The following is a 21,303-nucleotide window of genomic DNA, read 5'->3' on the forward strand; positions in this document are numbered from 1 at the left end:
AGGTTTTATGTAAATAATATTAAAAGCTATCCTCATGATGAGAATCTATATCTATTCAAAAGAGATTTAATAAAAATGATCCACCAAGCATCATTAGATGGAGACAAAGACCTAATGGTTAATAATAATGTAGAACTAACCATTAATGATGATAGAAAGTTAATTGAAGTTGCTATTATATTATATAATGAGCTTTGTTAATTTTTATAACAAAAAATTATAGACCTAATTCATTCATTACATCCATATGGTTGGTAGTTAGTATATTATAAATCATTATCTGAGTCATATATTTTTTCATAATGTCTCCCATGATTGTATTCTTATATAGTGTAGCTCCAGCTATTATATTTTTATTATATTCTAGAAATTTAAGTATCTTCTTAGCCCCATCTACATATTTAGAATAAGTTGAAATTATTAAATCATCATGATTTGGTTCCTTAATATGATCGATAAACTCATCTATAGTATTACAACGTCTTTTACAAGCTAAACATCTTTTTAGATTAAGAGAGAAGCTGTTTTCATTATCCATTTTTTACTCTTATTATAATTTTTCAATACATATAAAATGACTAAACTAGATAAACTTATAGAATTAAACAATCCAGAAAAACAAAACAGAAGAAATAGATTAGAATTTAAATTAAAACAACAAGAATATTATGGTGAAATAGAAGAGTTATTCGATCATTTAACTAAAACTATCAGTGAAACTGCTTCGCAGATAAACGCAAACACTGAACGGAATCTAGCATTAGGTGAACAAACATTAAGAGCAATAGATTGGCAAAATCAAGAGTTAGATAAACAAACTAAGATGATCGAGCAATCTGGTTCCCAGTTTAATGAAACTGCTTCCAAGATGGGTGAAACTGCTTCACAGATTGGTGAAACGTTAAAGGGGACTCAAGATATAGCACCAGTTTATGTTGATACAAAAACAGCCAAACTTCTTCATGACATGGGGGCTCAAACTAATCCTAAATTAAAATTAGAACTCGTAGATTTACCTAGTAGGAGATATAAAATGAATGCTGTTGATATAACTCTAGAGCAGGGTGCATTTTTAGTTAGGGATAATGTATATGAGTTTTCAGAAGGATTTACTGATTTTCTTACTAAATCAAATGTAACATATGATGATAAGGTTGAGGAAGATGAAAACAAAATTAAAAGGTTTTCAAAGGATATTAGATATGGTTTAGGAAAAGGGGATAAGAAAAGCGCTAGATATAGAACAATAAAACGTATAATGGAGGTAAGAGATGATATATTTTGGCAGGGGATTAAATGGCAACCCAAATAATTTAGTAGAAAGACTAGAATTATTAATACTAGAAACAAAAGCTGGTCATGATGAGTTATATGATGAAATGCTAGATATATCTAAGCAACTATTATCTATGAAAATTATTAATCAAAACCAACTAGATAGTTTTGTTTTTAATTATGGTAAATGAGCAAGCTCACAACTTCGTTGATAGGTGAAACCATGACTACGTCCATCAGGGAACCTGCTTGGGGAACCAAGGGCGTAGCCCTTCGCAGATGACTATGTCCATAAATAAAACGATAGAAAAACAACAACAACAACTAGCTAAAGAAGTATTCAGTCCTCAAATAACAAAGTTTAAAAGACAAAGAATAAAACCACTATATAAAGATGAAACATGGTCAGCTGATTTAATTGATAAGTCATTTCTAAGTAAATACAATAATAATTATAAGTTTATATTAACAGTTATAGATATATTCACAAAATATGCATGGGCCATTCCTTTAAAGAATAAATCTGGTTTATCTATAACTAAGGGTTTTAAAACAATCCTATCAGAAGGACAAAAACCAGAAAATTTATGGGTAGATAGAGGTAGTGAGTTTTACAATAAAACATTTAAATCTTTACTTAAAGAATATGAAGCAAAACTATATTCTACTTATAGTGATTTAAAGGCTGTGTTTATAGAGAGATTCAATAGAACATTATTACACATAAAAAATAAACCAATGTTCATCAATGGCGATGGTATTTGGGTAAACATATTAAATGATGCTGTTGTAACATATTACAATAACATTCACTCGACAATTAATATGACACCAGTTGACGCTTCTAATAATCTTGATAAAGTTAAATAAACTTTTAGTTTTAAGAATATTAAACCTAAACTTAACGTTGGTGATTATGTTAGAAATGTAGATAAACGTAATATCTTCTCTAAAGGTAACACTTCTAATTGGAATAGAGAATTGTTTAAAGGTAATGAAGTTCTAAAAACACAACCACCAACTTATAAAATAGGAGATATTAATGGTGAGATAATAGAAGGTAAATATTACGAACAGGAATTATTAAAATCTGAGTTTGATTTTGAATCTAATAATAAGGTGTTGGAATCATTAAATATAGACCTACGGTCCTAAGCCGGCAAGCCGGATTTATTTCTTAATATAAATAATGACCAGAAATAGATTTAACCAAGCGAAACGTCATATAGGGAATGGAAACATTTTAACACTAAGTAAGGCTCGTGGGTTATTCCTAGAAGATAATGATAATATTGATATGAAGGATACCTATAAAATTACAAATGTACATCCTCCCATAAATGAAAAAGATGTTGTTAATAAAGAGTATTGTGACAATAACTTATTATCCTCTTCTAATAAAATAGACATTTTAAGTAGAAACATAACTGAACAAAGAAAGGGCGACTTTGATAAAGTTACAACTAAAACATTACAACTAAATGAAACACAAGTTAATGAAGAACTAATTAATGAGTTTATTGAATCAACAAATGAAGTCAGAAATACTGTTAAGTTTTGTAATAAAGTTGCTGCAGATACTATCTCTAAATATAATCAATTAAAGCAAGAATTTGATAATAATAAGTTTAATCAGAATATCACTAACACACAACTAGATGAAATGTTTACTAACGGTCTGAGAGAAATGAAAGAATACAATAAATCTCGTAGAGATGTTATAGTACAATATATAATTGCTATATTTTACAAAAAAAAATACTTGAAAATAAAGAGAAAGACAGACTTGAGATGCATTATAGTTTTAATCAAGAAGATATAATGAAAGAAATAGAAAGAATTTTTACTAATGAAAATAAACAAAGCAATGACCAATCCAACAGCACCGAGTGAGAGATTACTATATCCAGATTTGTCATCAGTATCAGAAAGATTGATAAACGAAAAGATTCAAGCTAATAATAATTTAACAACAATATTAACATTATAAAAGATATTAGAAATTATTATGAAACTGAAACTAATAACTATAATAAGAAGTTAAGTAGACATGAGAATTATATTAACATAGCTGAGATAACAAAAATAGTATTATCATCAATAGCAACAACAGCAACAACAACATCAGTTTCATTAACAGGTATAGGATTAGCTTATTCTATACCAACAGCTTTTGCTACCACAACTGTTTGTGGTTCATTATCAAAAAGAATTAATACTAAAATTAGAAATAAAATTATAAAGTATTCACAAATGTATATTTTAAGTAAACAGTTTAGTGATAAGTTTAATAAACTATATACTAAATCAATGAATGATAATAAAATAGATAATGATGAGTATAATGAATTTGTTAAGTTATATGAGGATTATAAGAAGAACAAGAAAAACAAGCTGAGTATGTTTTTAGATTAAAGATATTACTGCTTAGTAATAACAATGTTTTTAGTAATAATAATATTATTATTATTAATATTTATGGATAAATATGTAATAATAATCTTAGTTATAATCATAATCATAAACATAAAATAATCATAATATAATCATAATCATAATCATAATCAGAATCATAATATAATCATAATATAATCATAATTATAATCAAATCATTATCTTTTCTTTGTACCTAAGTATAACCCTCTTCCTTTTTGTACTACTTTCATACCTTCACCAGTAGTTGCAAATTTAATTAAATCAGGTGTAGCCGCTAGAGCTGCTTTAGGGTCTCTAGATGCAGCTGCACTTCCTATTTTACTTGCTATTTCTAAGGCTCTTACTGGATTATTAGCTACTTTCTTTCCAAAGTTAACTGTAGCCCTACCAACACTTTTAAAGAAATCTTTAAGTACTTCTGCTTCTATTGTTGCATCAGATACTGTCATTGATTTGTTCCTTCTACATAAAACACAATTAGCTTTGAACATCTTAGTTCCATTTGAAGTAATAGCTCCTCTTATATTAACAGTACCACTATAATGTCTACCTCCAACACAATATGAATTAGTTTTGAACTTATTTAAAAGAATCATTTCTATATATAAAAAATAATGGAAGTAAAAAGTATAATCCCTTGGTTGTTATTAGGCCTAAGCCCAAGCCTAAGCCCAAGCCTAAGCCTAAGGTTAAGCCCAAGCCCAAGCCCAAGGTTAAGCTTGAAGCTAGAGGCTTGGCTCTAGAGAATAAAAATAAATTAGACATTATTTATGCTGAAGGTTTTTTTTAATACTAAGAAATAGTTGGGTATTAACAAGAGTAACAATTAGAGCTGACTAGCTATAAGTATAAGTATAAGTATATGGTTATGTATAAGTATAAGTATATAATTATAACAATAACTATATTATACTATAATTATAAATTATCGCTAGAGTTATATCTAAAATTATAACTATCGCTAGAGTTATATCTAAAATTATAATTATCGCTAGAGTTATATCTTTGACCGAAATTATATCTATGACTTAAATTAAATCTATGATATTATACCAACCATCTTATTACCATCACTATTCACACTAACAACCTTTCTAGTTAATACTAATGCATGACATATAACATCTGCAACTGCAGCACTAAATTTAAAATTAAGTTGTATTGGTTGTGGACCTATATGATCCCTTTGATATCTAGTATCGAATACATATATTCTATAATTACTTTTGAATGTTCTATGATTTATATATGGTTTTATTTTATGTGGTAGCCCATTATAATCTTTATTAAAGCTAACAATCTCTTTAAAAGCCTCATTATAATTATTGGTTCCATAATTAATATTCATTCTATCTTCAGGATAAAACTCACTACCAATCTTACAATAACATTCAGTAACATTCATTACATCAAATGTACTTGCATCATGAGTTTGTTCATTGACATTATTATTTTCAAAACCAACTATTATATATTGCGGTCTTTCCATACCACTTTCCATACCAAGATCAAACAAGAAGTTAGTAGCATTGGGTACATTCTTATAAAATGTCTTTCTTTCATAATAGCTAAAATCTACATTATTCTTTTTACTTAAACACTTTTGCACAATAATTCTGTTATCATTACTAGGATCAATACTAGGTACACACCATGATATATCTCTAATTTCTATATTACCATCACTAGCAACTGCACCAGGATTAGCATTAACGCTATATAGAGCTCTATCATTATTATTCCTTTTTAATATTAGATTAAATCCTAAGCCATATATAATCTTTTCTAAATCATTTACGAAATCAAATAGATCACTCATCTTAATCATCATATACATATGTCCTCGTGCAGCAATATGGTCACCTTTAAGTTGACTATCTCTATTACCCTGATTTCTAACAAAACCACTCTCATATTCATCACCAGTACTAGTTAATAACTTAAACATCAATAGATTAGGATGACAATGATCTATATATTCAATAGTCCTACCACCACTAGTTTCAAGCTTAATTGAACTGAACAATGCCATTATATCATAATTAACTAATCTAATATTAGCATCATTAGCAAATACACCACCAGCATCATCTGATACAACAAACTCTATCTCTAGATATGAATCATGTATATTTAAGTGATTCTCTTCTCTATTGAGTATGATATTAATGTTAGTATTAACCGTATTCATTGTTGCCAGATTATTTCGTTTATACTTTATAATCTTACTTTTATGTATATCATTATTATAACCATAAGTTGTATCCAAATTAAATTCCATTTTTATAAGATAAAAAATGACAGACAACTTGATCACCGGAGGTGCAACTTCGTGGATTTTATATGAACTACAAAATATACACGAAGCTTTAACTAAAACTAAAGAAGAGCATACACTTAACTTTAGAATGATAAAACCAACAGAAAAGTTTAACTTTAGGGAACCTATATTTAATACAACAAAATTAGGTTTAATTAGATTATCTGTTTATAATTCAGTGTTTGATATAACTGAAAGAAATAACCAGTTTATATTCACTAATCCTCAATCTTTCCATCAAATAGATGGATCCGAAATATTTATTATACCAACAGGGTCATATGAGTTAAACGATATAGCAGATATAATAAAATAAAAAACAAATAATAATGTTATAATACAAGTAGATTAAAGTACAATGAAATGTAAAATGGAAGTGAAACAAGGTGTTATTAATTTCGATGTAGAAAACTCGGTAGCATCATTACTAGGATTTGTTAAACAAATATATTCAAGAGGTAAGTATACTACAAATAAAATTATTGATATTATGGGTTTCAATAATATTAACATTCATTGCAATATTTTATCTGGAGCTAAAGATAATGGTAAAGATACAGATATATTATTTACTTTTAATCTAACAGAACCACCAGGTTACTTGATAAATATTATACAAACTATTATCTTATATCAAAATGTAACTAAAGATGGAATAGAATATATAGAGTTTCATATTAAAGATGAGCATGGAAGACCTATAGACTTTAATGGTGATGTATTAAGTTTTACTTTACTTTTGATTTAGACTTATACTTGTACTTAGACTTAGACTTACATTTAAACTAAACTACAAAACTCTCCAATCCCAATTAATTCTTAGTTTACCATTAATATTTTATTTTTAGTTATATCAATGACAATAAAATTATAAGGCTCTTTTCATACCATATTACATATATTAGCAAAATCATTATAACTAAGTTCAACATTATTAAAGAAATCTTGATATTTAGATATGAGGACTTTACCTCTCTGTTCAAATAAAATGAATAGATTACAGTTCTCTCTAACACTCTGCCTATCCAGAGAGAACAGGTTTTGATTAAGATATATCATATTGCAATTATTATGTCTACCTCTACAAAAGTATTCATTAATAACGGTATAATGGTTCTTTGGCTCTAACATCATCAAATATCATTAGTTTCTTTAAGTCTTTGGGTAGTTTATCAGCAGATGGTAAATATTTTATATCTTTAATAAATTCAACATCTGCTTTTGGGTTTGTTCTTTCTATACCATGGTACTGATCACCAGTAGGTCCAATGATGTATAGCTTATCAAAGTATATACTAGCTAGAATTAGTTTTTTTAATAAGAATGTCTTACCACATTCACTAGGACCAGATATTATACATCTAAAGTTATCTGGGAATGCGGCTTCAGTAAATATATCATCATCATATAACCATGAATATAGATCATCATTTATGTTTAAAGATATCGGTGAAACCGCTTCACGGATATAATTAGTACGACTATTACTAATGCTATTACTATTGCTATTCCTATTAGATTTACTCCTTTGATATTTTTCATCAAATAGATATATAAAATTATCTCTATCATTATCGTTATCATTATCATTATCATTATCATTATCATTATCATTATATTTATTATTATCATTATCATTATCATTATCATTATCATTATACTTATCATTATCATTATCATTATCAATGACATTATCCTTATCATTAACATTATCATTATTAGCAAAGCTAATTCGTAGATCATTAACATTATCATTATCATTATTAGCAAAGCTACTTCGTAGATCATTAACATTATCATTATCATTATCATTATCTTTATCACCACCTCTACTACAACTTAAACAAGAACACTCATTATATATTCCTGGATATTTACATTGATTAACTAGAATATTCAAAGCACTTTTAATTCTAAATCCTCTATCAATAAGATTGATCATATATAAACAATAAGCCCCACGATAAGATTCATCAAATTGTTGTATTCTCTCATTAGAGCCTAGATCAACATATTCTTCTAAAAATAAAGGTGGAGTTTCTACACCAAAACTACCAAAGTAATATGTTGGACCACCTTCTCTTCTTATAACTAAAATCCAATGTATAACTTCAGTTGGATGAAGATTTACAATAATGTTAGAGTTAGGATCCCTGATACTATCTGGAGTTTGATCTCTCATTACAATCTCAATTGGTGTTAGACTTATATCTTTACCTATATCTTTTATTCTGATATCACTCATAGCATTATTATCAATATTAAATTTATTATTGAATTCCTCAAAAGTTAGAATGAGCATTTTTTTATAATAAATTTATTAAATCTAAGTCTAAATCTAAGTCTAAACCTAAGTCTAAATCTAAATCTAAATCAAATCTATATTTATTACATAAAAATGGAAACAGGTAGTGCAGTTTTTATTTTTATTATTATTATTGGAATTTGTTATATAATATATGATTCAAGACCATGTAAATATACAAAACTAGAAGAAAGCTTTGGTGGATTTATGAATAGGAGTCTAGTTAGATTTGAATATGAAAAGTCACCACTACATATTATTGTTTATGGTGGAACTGGAACGGGTAAAACATATTTTATTAGACAATACTTAAAGTTATACTCAGTCCAAAACCAAGATCAAGATCAAGATCAAGATCAAGATCGAGATCAAGTTCAAGATCAAGATCAAGATCAAGTTCAAGATCGAGTTCAAGTTCAAGATCAAGTTCAAGATCTGCGAAGCAGTTTGGTAAACCACGAACAAAGTTCGTTCACTGATCAAGATCAAGATCAAAGGTCCATAGTTATAGTGTGTAAAAATGACAGAGACTGGATAGATCCTGAGTCTAATAAGTTTTATACTGGGTTTAATAAATGTGATATGATTATGATCACAAAAAATAATATGCATAAATTTCAAAATTGTGTAATAGTACTTGATGATATGGGTGATAGTTTAAATAAAGACACAGGTTATTATTTTACTGAAGGTAGACATTATAATATTCAAATGATTGTAATGTGTCATAAACCAGCTCAAATAATTAATACAGCAAGAATGAGTTGTGATACTATTTATTTAACAACTTATAATGGACCTGACCTATTTAAAAACTTTAATGAGATATAAAAATGTGAACATGACTTCATAAAATAATTAATGAGTTAAATAGTAACCATTATAATCGCACAGATGGAATGTCAGATGAACTCCCTTATGGTATAATTAAATATAATAAAAAGGAAAATACTTTTATCATTATTAATAGTAATAGATCAATGATATATATGATTCGAGAGTTGGTTTCCTTGAATTAAAAGCTCTTAGTTTAAAAGATGATTTAGAAAGAGAAGATATAAATAAATTTATAGCATATGTGAAACCACTAATGATTAATGCAACAGATAGAAATGTTATTAATCATGATAATTATCAGTTTTATTTTAATAAACTTCTTAATTTAAATAATATTAAAATACAGAATGATGTTCTAACTAGAGAAATGATTTTGGGAAAGGGTATAAAAAGTTTATCAACTATTGGTGGAATTATAGGCTCAGGTTTATTTATGTTTAATTTTTTTTTATCCTGATACAATACTAAGAAATGCTGGAACTGTAGCAATGGGAGCAAGCACAATGTTGAGTAGAGTAAATACATTAGTTAATGTTGGATATGGAGAAGAGTTGGATAATGATTCTTCACGAAATACAATCTGTGAAGCAGGTTCCATGGTCCAATAGGAATATATAAACAAGTGTAACTGTGATTTCGTCAATGAAGAGATGGGAATTTTGAATAGAAAAGGAGGAAGGTTTTTAAACAAACTATATATAAATAATGAAGAATTTAGAGAAGAGATTATAAATTTTGTTAAAGATAAAAAAGAATTAGACCTTGATTTGATCTTAGATAAGAGATGTAAAACTAATACACTCAATACTTTAGGAAATAAATTTTTAACAGAGTGTATCACATCTAAAGATAATACTAAAGATTTAATTGAAATCATGGCTAAATATTACCCTGAGAAGGATTAGGTAAATATTAAAGTTTACCCTATTATAAATGCTTTAACAGTGTTTAGAGTGTAACTATAAATGTGGAAACATTGCTCTTTTAAAATATCATTATGAATCATGTCATAAAGATAAAACTGATAAATGTATGTGTGGTAATATAATATTAAGTGGTATTTGTGCTAATGATTTTTCTCCATGGGGTTGTTCTTTAAAAAATGAATCTAGTTCTAGTTCTAATTCTAGTTCTATTTCTAATTCTAATTCTAGTTCTAACCCTAGTTCTATTTCTAACCCTAATTCTAACTCTAGTTCTAACCCTAGTTCTAGTTCTAATTCTATTTCTATTTCTGGTTCTGGTTCTAACCCCAGTTCTAGCTCTAGTTCTGGTTCTGGTTCTATCTATGATTATAACTCTAACTCAGATCCTAACCCCAACCCTAACCCTAACCTTATCCCGAACCCTAATCCTAACCATATCCCTAACCATAACCTTAACCCCAGCTCAGAAGTATTAACTAGATGTTGTAATAAGTGTAACTATATAAGAAGTTGTAGAAGTTGTACTTCAGCTAAAGTTAATTGTCCATATTGTACTTCTGTTGTGAGATATGATGGGATACGGGCTCATGTAAAGAAACAACATCCAGATATAGAATTGACTAGAGGATTTAGTAGAAATATAACTGATCGGTGTAACCGCTTCGCGGATAAAACAATTAATCCTAGTTGGCAAAGTCCTAGAGCTGTAAGTCCTTTAGTTATTAACCAAACAGAGGAAAGTTGTTCATGTAAATACTATAATTTTGTATCATTTCTTATTAATAATGGAATAAATATAGAAAAAATAAAAGAAAATATAAATTTATTGAAAAGTATAGATAATTTGAAATAAAAAGTATAAAAAAATATCAAAAAAGAGGGATTCACTCTTTAAGAGCGAAAAAGAGCAATCTTTTCTACTGGGGATCACTCCGAATAAGAGTGAATCACTCTTAAAGAGTGAAATGTAAATTTTGCTTTGATTTTTTGATTTTTTGTTTTTATTTTTGATTTTAATTGATTTTTTTATTGAATTTAGAGCTAATATATAGTAGTGGATAAAACAAGGGATTCAACAAACAGTAAAATTTGGCCCGATTCGACATGCGCGATTAGCGTTAGGAGAAAGGGACAAATTTTACTGGTGGTTGAATCCCTTGTTTTATCCACTACTCTTCGCCGTTTGATTGAGTATTAATATTCAACTTGCCATCTTTAAAGGGTCAAAAAAGGTATTCATATGTAAAATGTGTCTGCTTCGGTCATAATTACAAACCATTGTAACCACAAATATAATCCAATTGTAGTTTTAAATATATATATATATATATATATATATATATATATATATATATATATATATATATATATATATATATGTATATATATATACTCTGCCAGAAAAAAAAAACAGTAATCGGAGCAGATCACCGATATAAGATTAATAAATAGATAGGAATGTTGACATTTTGCAGGTTTCGATGACGCAGTCAAAGTTCTGGATGGCAACAAGGGGGCTGAGGATAGTGGCTGTTTCATGTGTGAACAAAGTCCCTCTGACGTCATATTCGTTCTTGACGAATCAGGAAGTATGAAGAAGTAAGTTCCAGGGTGTCAGGACAAAGTACCCAATGTGACAAAATACTCAAAACATACCCAATATTTTATTCTAACGTTGAAACTATCAGAACTATTGTTTAGCATAATATTTAATTAGTGCATTTGGCCATGCTTCAGCGGCCCGTGGGAATTGATATGAAACTATCACAACCGAACATGGGATTACACTATGAACTTAATTGCGAGAAAACATGCCTGTAATTTCGAGTGCTAACTTGTAATCGGATTATTGAATGAAAAGATCAAAGGGAATAAATTGGGTATAATGGCATTGGGTATTTTGGTACATTTGGTATTTTGTCATGTATCCAAGTTCCAAATTTCTGTCTATTCGGCCATGCCACACACGCCACTGTCTATGGGACTTCTTATAATTCTATCACAACTAAATACAATATCACGATCGAATATGTTATTCTCGCAATTAAATTTGCGCGTTCTCAATAACCTCTTTTCGTAAAAATTTCGTAAAAATTTTAGAATCACAAATAATTCTTTAGGAAACCAATGAGCCGTGCCATCAGGGGGACTACGTCAAAAGACTACAAAAAAATACAAGCAAATCACAAATTCCTAAAAAAATGAAAACACTTAGTGACAAACTTGCGTGTTAAATTGAAAAGATCATATATATTCACTAGAGCCTCCGTTGAATACCTCATCGGATCCGCGTTTAAATGGGACTATGCAAAATACAGTAAAAAGACCTCAAATATTGACCAGCACCAAAAACTCACACAAATTTCAGGTATAAAGAAGCCAAGACAGACAGTATTGTTTGCTTAAAAATTTGCAGTAAAACTGTTTTGAAGCCATTAAAACTCTAAACTATTAACTGAAAATATCAGTTGTACCTGCATTCAACGCCATTGGGAGACGTCACTAATGAGATAAGCTAATAAGACAACAAAAAGAAACTATCACACAAGCAAAAACTGAAGCAAAAATCTGAAAACTTGAATTGTCTAAGTCAAAACGTCATTAGTTAAAACACAAAACTATAAGACAGATTCATATTTGGTTTTTTGTTTCATAAAGGGGTTAAATTTATCATTAAGCATATTTTGTTTTTGACAAAATGAACAAAAAAAACCTATTTCATAATATAATTCATGCTAGAAAATTCAGTCAAATATTCACAAAACTTTAAATAACAAAAATTCTTCGAAAAAAGCGAATTTCGAAGAGATCTTCATTTTATGAAAATGCAGTTTTAGTAAGTTTTTTTCTGTTGTCACTTATTTCTGTAGCCAATTTAGGTTTTTAGCAGAAACGTGAAAGTGGGATCACGCGGACAAAGCTACTATCTCAAATATTTACAGCAGCACAACTTCTGAGATAAACAGAATTTCAAAAAGTCCGATTAATTTGATGTTATACATTTGATAAGTTTTCTTATGATACCTTTCACAACCCTATTAAATAAGTTATCATTAGGCCAAAATCCAAAGAACGAAAATAACAGCTGAGCATATAAGGTTTATCCCAACCCCCTAATAAGATGAGGTCAGAGAAATAATAAAGCCAGAGCCAGGGGAAACATACGTCAAAAAGAGAGCATTCTTGAAAGATCAAGTTTTTTTGCAAGGCAGAACAAGTTTTCCAAGTTTGAGATTGAACTAAGCGCAAGCATAATTAATAACCGTTCTTTCTGAGCAAAAATATTGAACAGCATGAGGTTCACAGCGGCCTCCTGTTCTCAGCTGCCTTTTTATTAATATTTGTCATCAACAGTAAAATTTAATGCAAAACGTTCTGAGAGTCATTCTGGTGAAACAAACGTTTTGGTGGAATTGCAAATGAAACATACACAATTTTATGTCTCTCTATTTGCCCTTGTCCATATTTTTAACAAAAAAATTTGAAAACAAAATAGATCACATTCCAGAGACATCAATTTTATTACAAGAAGAGTTTTGTACAACAGACTTCTTATTTGCCATAATTAACATTTTATGTTTACAAGGCCAAAGTTTAAGAAAAAACATGACATTGAATGACTTATAATTGCTCTCAAACGAAGTTTGTAACAATTGTATTAATCTAGCTAGTCTTCCGTATGCAGTTTTTGGTACCGCCAAATTTTTGTCTGACCGTCTTTTCTGTCTGGCTGTCTGATTTTTGGTCCTCAAAAACGGATAAAGAAGTTATATCGGGGTGAATTGAGTTCTTAGCATCCTATAGTCCTATGGCTCACTAGACTCTAAGTATATTTTAGAACATAGTTCTGAGACGCCTAAGGCAATTAGCGCTCAAAACTTTAGGCTTACGCCAGTGAATGAACTGGCATTGCCAAAAAAATTCTGGAACTGTTCTTTTACTTATTTAGACCCCAATTTTGCTGTGCAAAACACAATGAAAGAATTCAATTGAGATTAATAGTGCATATTTCTGCATATTTCCAAAAAAAAAAAACTTTCATCCAAAAGTTGAATAATCGCTCAATCCAAGTAATATTTTTCCTGTTTTGCTCGATTTCATTGTAGGATCAAAGGGACCGACAAAGTTCGTCGACAGGCTCTGCTATTTTGCTGGTTTGTTCCAGTTTTTCTTCTTAATATGTGACTAAGCTGAAAATTTAATTGTAACTAAAACTATGACTAATTTGCTTCTATTTTCCACTCCTTCGCAAGCTCAGCTCCAACAAGTCAGATCTTTGATTTCCTTCATTTTTAGTGGTTGAGTAATCAGGATCTGTCATATCATTTTTTGTTTCGCTTTTTCGAAAAATCGTCATAATTTTTGCGTTTGTCACGTGACTCACATAGCTGATTGTTTCAGGAAATTGTGCCCAGCCTTGTTGTTTTCTTAACAGTTATATCTCGATGAGGATTGCTTCATATTTCACTTTTTACACCACATATCAGTCAAACGCTGTCTTTTTTACCCCATGTCGATGAAGGATGGTCTTCTCATAAACCAAAATCCTCTACTATGGGATGTCTTGGCAAGATGTATCAATTTTGATTTCACTGGAAACCACCCCCCCTTTTATGTGTGAAAGCAGTTAGTTTGATATCGGTATACGCTTTTAATGAGTGTGGCAGTTTTTGTGCCGCTTTAGTTACTGGAGCATGCAAGTGCAATATGTGCAGATGGTGGCTGACCAGTTCAATGCTTCTATGAGTAAAAAAGCGAGCCAATTGGCCTACCTTACCTTTGCAACCAAGGTCGGCCAAGTGTTCAACTACACCATGGACTACAATGCTTTCAGCAAAGCAATCAAAGCGCGCAAACTGGCTGATGGAAGAACAAACATCCCAGCTGGAGTGAAGCAGGCAGCCACTATGATCAAAACGGATCCCAATTCCCGACTCAAAGACACCAGCATTCGCAAGATTGTCTTCGTTCTCACTGACGGCAAAAATACTGAGTTGGTTTATCCGTATTAACAAACGGGTCTCATTGCTTCCGAGAAGAAATTTAACTCTGTGGCGAAGCTGAGTTGTTGAAAAATTAAGAGAGGTCCATAACAACCGTGGGATCTTTACCATTATAGCCTCCCCCACAATGAAAATATAGCCATCAAAATTCCATAAAGCCAAATGTCCAACATATATATGGCGGCACCCGAAGTCTTAATTGTTTAGGACAATTGTTCAATATTCTGTAATAGCAAATGATTTTGTTCTGAGCCAATTGCAACCCGGGCCAACGATTTTCCCCAAAAATAAAGTTGAAAAGAGTGTAAAGAGTGTAAAAAAAATACACCCCTACTTCTCCGCTTAATTAACGGTGGAAAAGTGCAATTACAAGAGTGCAATTTTACAAAATAAAGGTGGAAGTAGGTAGTGAGGATCGAGCCCCGATCTTCCCTATGTCCAGCATGTTACTCTCGCTTTTTGCATTCACCTTTGCGCCAACTGCTACAAAAATTTAACATTTCATTTTGGCTATAATGGTGAGAGTGTAATTTTTTATCAGTCCATCTTAAATTACACTCTTTGGAAAGAGTGTAAAAAGATTGGAGAAAAAAGTGTAAATACACTGTAATTTTTTAAAATTGAACTCTTACACTCTTTTTCCATTAAATAGGAGTTGAATTTTCATTACACTCTAATCCCAGCTAATTAGGGATGGATTAAGGGTGAAAACTTGGCCCGGGAAAGAATCTGATCCAAACTGTTAGTAGTTTTTAGTAGTGGTCGTGCAAGGGTTGCAAAACTAATTTTGTGCTGGTAAAGGTTAAAAACTTTTATTGCACAGCATGACATAATTTTGTGTCAGCAATTCTAAGTCCTTGAAGTCTGAACTGACTGGAGCCAACAGTCTGATGTTCAGTGTCTGTTCAGCAATGCGCTTGTTTGAAGAACATCCTCGGTTACTAAACCATAATCCTGAATTAAATGCGTTTCCTCTAGCTAATTCTTAACTAATCACTCCCACACGTCTTTAAAGTGAAACGGTGCGTGTTAATTTATGTTCGATTTGATACTTTGTTTAACCAAATACTCCTCGATCCCTTATGTCTTCCGTGGGACAACACACTCAGCAAACTCCAGGTCAGCTGCAACAAATTTTGTCTCAATATGTCTAACAAAGGTACATTGTTCTCTTCTTCGTACAACAAAACAACTGAGTGATTTCATCAAGACTATTGTCCATATCCAAGTAGGGTACCACCTCTATATGCACCGCTTTCACAGTAGGACATTTCAACAGAGCGCCTCATCTCTTTCGAATGTCATCATAGTTGTTATACTCGATTGCGACAGATTATTCCAATCGAGTCGCGAATGCTTATAGTTCAAATCAGTTTCGGCAGTTGCACCACAAATGGAAATTCAATACCTACAATTAGATTTTCTAATTGTCAACTTGGCTAGTCGCGGTGCGATTAGCGCTATTCTATTCGACTGAGTCCGATTGAAAGGCGAATTACTTGATTTAAATTAGAACTGATTTTCAGCAATGCAAATTACGGAATGATTAAATTAAAGTACAATTTAGGAAATGAAAGTTTTGTTCATAATCACAAGACAGGAAGGAATTGCAAGATTTGTTTATAAGCTGAACAGACAGTTTCCTGCACAGACAGCATGAACAGACAAGAAGTGATGAAGATTTTGATGAACTGAAATTAAACTAAATAACACTAGCATTTGCCCTTCAAATGGGTAAAACTGAACTGAATACACAAAACTGAACCTTCAAATGGGTAAAACTGAACTGACACTTCCCCCTGTTTGGAGAAAAGAAAATTAATAAATATTCACCGGTTACATAAATAATAAAAAAATAAATACTATGTAAAATATAAAGAGTTCATAAAGTTTCAATGAGTTTTTAATCGGATTCTGAGTCCTCTTCATTTTCTGCCTGCAAGACCGTCATTTCTCTTGGGAGATTTGGGTTCGGGTCTACTGTCCACCTTTCATTAGGGTTTCGTGGCAAAACCTGTCCAATAAAGTCAGAATTAGACTCAGGAATTTCCGTTGAATACCCTTCTGTATTTCTAATTTTCTCCACCAACGACTGTGATGACTTCTTTTGTTTAAGAGTCCTTTTGCTCTTTCTCACGGAAGACGTATCAGAATCAGACGTATCACTTATAGTGAACTGTCGTTTGCTTGTTTTTCGTAAAATTGGAGTGGGTGTTTGCGGAGAAGCCATTTGTACCGCGGATGGCCCAGCTTCATTTGGATTAAGCGGTGGCGGCGCAATTGGAGCAGGTAGGCTGAAATGTAGTATTTGAGTAAGGTCAGGTCTATTGATGAAAGCTTCGTCTTGTTTTGGATTGCGCTTCGGAATTCTCATTTTTAGAGATCGTGCCACATTACTAGCTGAAGAGATACAGGATCTTCCTGAAGATACCACACTAATATCATCAGCCTGTTTTCTATTTCTCTTGATCTTTTTGTCCCCAGTGTTTTTTCTTATTAAGTCTCGTCTATGTTTGTTGATTTTCTGCTCGATCATTTTTTCGTATATCTTCTTTGGTCTTCTCTCTATGTACTTTGTAAGTTCCGTATCTCGTTTTGCTCTTGTGCGATATCCGAATTTCGTACCCGAACCTCTTGTCAATTCGGCTCTTTAATGACGCTCGTGGTTGGGCTGAATTTGCACACCGTACTTCCGGGAGCAAGCACTTCGTAAAGTCCATCGAGATTCTTTTTTTGTCGCTGGCTTTCGTGTATTTTTCTGGCTAGTTTTAATTGGATGCTTCTTTCCGAACACGGAATTGGCCTGAACACTCCTTCTGACTTGATCAATCGTTGCTCTCCGTCTTTCAATTTCTTTTCTTCTTTTCTTGCGCGGGCATTTGCGGCACAGATGACTTTCTCAATCTCAGTGTCCGAACAGAGGGCTGTATCTGCCCATTGTTCCTCCGTTAAATACAAACGGCCTGGAATCGTGTCTTCATCTAAATAATGTTAAATTATTTTTTTATAATTTAGATTTTTGTTATTAGGTTTAGTGGTGATATAAGAAGTAGGCGTATTACATTTTCTACCAAAGTCTGCTTCGAATGGTGTGATGTCTATTGTTTTTTGATTTGAAATTTTCAGTCGTTGTATAATTGCATATAGTGAATGTTCTAATGTAAATTTTTGTTTAGTTGTGTTTTCATGCAAGATAATTGTCGTTTAATTGTTTGAATAAGGCGTTCTACTAGACCAATTGCTCTGGGATCGTTTGCTGGTGCAAATATAGGTGTAATGTTATTTTCTATATAGAAAGTTTCAAACTTTTTTCCTGTAAAACATCTAGCTTGATCTAATCTAACTGTTCTAGGTACCCCGCAATTATATATATATATATATATATATATATATATATATATATAGGATATATATATATATATATATATATATATATATATATAGGAATTTGATTACATGTGTATCGTAGGCGTTTTTTACTATTTCTGCTGTGGGATATTTTGAATATCTATCGATTCTTGTGTGAAATATGGTTCTATACCCTTTTCATTAAGTATTGGTCCACCAAAGTCTACTTGTATTTCGTCATTTGGTTCGACGCATTTTGGTAAAGGTGTCCATTTGTGGTGCGAAATCAGTGATTTAAGACTCTAACCAATTTCCGTGCAAGCTTTGCACCCACTGGCTTTTGCCATTATATCCAGATGGATATACGGCCACCAAATGTTCTTTGCAAGTGAATGCATGACAAAACTAATGTATGTCCTCAAGTACTGCGTCCTTTATGGTTTTTGGGATTGCTATTTGCTCGTCAAGATAGACACAGCCATGTTTTAAACTAAGATCCCGCCAATGGGAGAAAAATTAGGGACTTATTTCTCGAAGTCTGTCGGGGTCGTCTCGGATTACGCAGTCTCTCACCTCCTTGAGAATAGCGTCTTTCCCAGTTAGTATGGCCAAAAGTTTTCTGCTAAATACCTTATTCAGCGTTTCGGTGAAGTAGATGTCATCTGCTTCCTCAATCAAACTGCCTGATGGGGTCTCAGTGTTAGAGGAGGTATTTGTGCCGGTGATAGAAGGAGTTGTATCAGAGAATGTTACTCTTGCCTTCGTTGGGGTAGATTTCGATCGAGTAGCTTCAGTTTTTGGCATTTTGTTGATAGGGTTGACTGAATTACTTGCGTGAAGCGGTTTGATAGAATTATTCAAGGTTAAGTGAGTTGTGGATCTATTTTGGACAAAAAGCGAGCGATTCTTGTGCGAGTGGTATTTATAAACCCATTTTTGATCCCGGCATGTGTTCAATTGTGAAGTTGTACGAAAGTAATCTATCTATCTATCTAGATAGTCGACTATATTACGATTTGTTTGATCCGTGCTCTTTTAGAATAGACATTAGTGCTCGATGGTCCGTTACTACATTAAACTTTTTTTCCATACAGGTAGTATTTGAAATAGTCGATTGACCAGACTATTCAAAATAGTTCTAGTTCGTTAACACTGTAGCGTTCTTCTGTTGAGTTGAAAAATCGTGAAGCAAATGCTATCGGTTTCCAGCCTTTGGGTTTATTTTGCTCAAGTTCTGCACCCAATCCAGAAGGTGAGGCGTCACACTTAACTCGAACATCGAATTTTGGATTTTAATGGCTGTTTTCTGTGCTGTTGGCCATTTTTCTTTTATTAAATTAAAATGTTTGGTGTGTTCTTCCGTCCAAACAAACTTTATAGATTTTTTGAGAAGTGGTCTAAGTGGATGGCATAATTGTGCTAAGTGTTGAGTGAACTTCTTACCAATATAATGTACTGACCCGAGAAAGGATCGGAGACGTTTTAGTGTTGTTGGTGGTGGTATTGTTAATATTGCTGCGGTTTTGCTTTCTAATGGTGATATTCCAGTTTGTGTATCCTAACCATTCAATTTCCGTTTTTGCAAAATGGCATTTTTGAAGATTTACTTCTAAATTATCTTCGTCTAACTTTTTTAAGCATTCTGTAACATATGCCAAATGGTCTGTTTCAGTTCCGGTACTAACGATTATGATTTCGTCTAAAAAGCAAAAGGTGTTTTGTAAACCTACTTAAGTGTAGTCCATTGCTTTCTGAATTTCTGCCGGCATATCAGTAAGACCGTAGAATCCAATTTTGAATCTATAAGTGCCGGTGGATTCACATCAGATAATGTTGAAATTACAGTGTTTTGCAATGTCATGGTGTAGTTTTAATTGACTATATGCATATTTTAGGTATAACGTGGTGAAATATGCCTGTTAGTCATTTTGGGTGTTAGTAAGATGTTGTGATATTGTATCGGTTAACATGTCAATGTTGGGCATTTGATATTTGTTTTTGTGTATTGCTTTATTTAGTACTTTAGAATCTAATGCTAGTTTTATAGATTGATCTTTTTTTACTGTAATTACGATAGGAGATATGAAATGTTCGTCAGAGCAACTAGATAGTTTTTCGATATGACCTTCATTCTGTACACGTTCTAATTCTGCTGTGACTCTAGGTTGTAGATTTATTGGAACGCGCCGACCTTTTTGATGCTTTGCTGTGCACTTCTGAAGGAAATTTTGATTTCGCTACATGTGTTTTGGACAAGCCAATTCTTGATACTAAATGAGGAAATTGCGCCGCGATTGTCTCCTTAATTTTGAATGCAGGATTATTAATGATATTAACACATTTACCGTTCTCTGAATGTTGTTGTTGTACCACTGCGAGGCCAAGGCTTAGGAAGAGGTCTCTTCCAATGATGATCTTGTGACCGTTTTCCACCACTGTCAGAATGGCTTCTCTATCAATCCAATTATTGTATGCAACCGTTGCCTCCAGATGTCCAAGAACTTTAATCGGTTCGTTTGAAAATGTTTTTAGATCTCGCTTTTCTTTCTTGATGATCCAGTTCGCAGATTGTGTAGTTCGAATTATTTGATCCAAATATTTGATTTGCTAATGTTTTCGTTATGAGACTAACCGCTCTCCCAGAGTCAATCATAGCGTTTGCTTTTACTTCTCCGAATTGTACTTTGACAATAAGAGGTTCGAGCTGATTTGCCGAATCATACGAGATTGCCGCCACGTAGTCGTCAGAGTCATTGTCATAATTCGAATCGTATACTTGCTCGTATAGTTGCTGATAACTAGTTATGTAGTTAATGGATTCCTCGTCGTCACTGTTTTTTGGGAGACTTATCA

General features: G+C 31.7%; 1 protein-coding gene across 2 annotated transcripts in view; it reads left to right on the forward strand.

The window, feature by feature from the left end:
• The window catches only part of LOC142345434 (uncharacterized), an 83,256-nt gene that overhangs the window by 11,811 nt on the left and 50,142 nt on the right, over positions 1–21,303 (forward strand). For both annotated transcript variants that reach the window (XM_075397482.1, XM_075397483.1), the window contains exons 2-3: positions 11,575–11,698; positions 14,784–15,092. In XM_075397482.1, the coding sequence (XP_075253597.1) occupies positions 11,575–11,698; positions 14,784–15,092 (433 nt within the window). The remainder of the gene's footprint in view (positions 1–11,574; positions 11,699–14,783; positions 15,093–21,303) is intronic.

The sequence above is a fragment of the Convolutriloba macropyga genome, chromosome 9, assembly GCF_964194025.1.
Source record: "Convolutriloba macropyga chromosome 9, txConMacr16.3, whole genome shotgun sequence".
Classification (NCBI taxonomy): Eukaryota; Metazoa; Xenacoelomorpha; order Acoela; family Convolutidae; genus Convolutriloba; species Convolutriloba macropyga.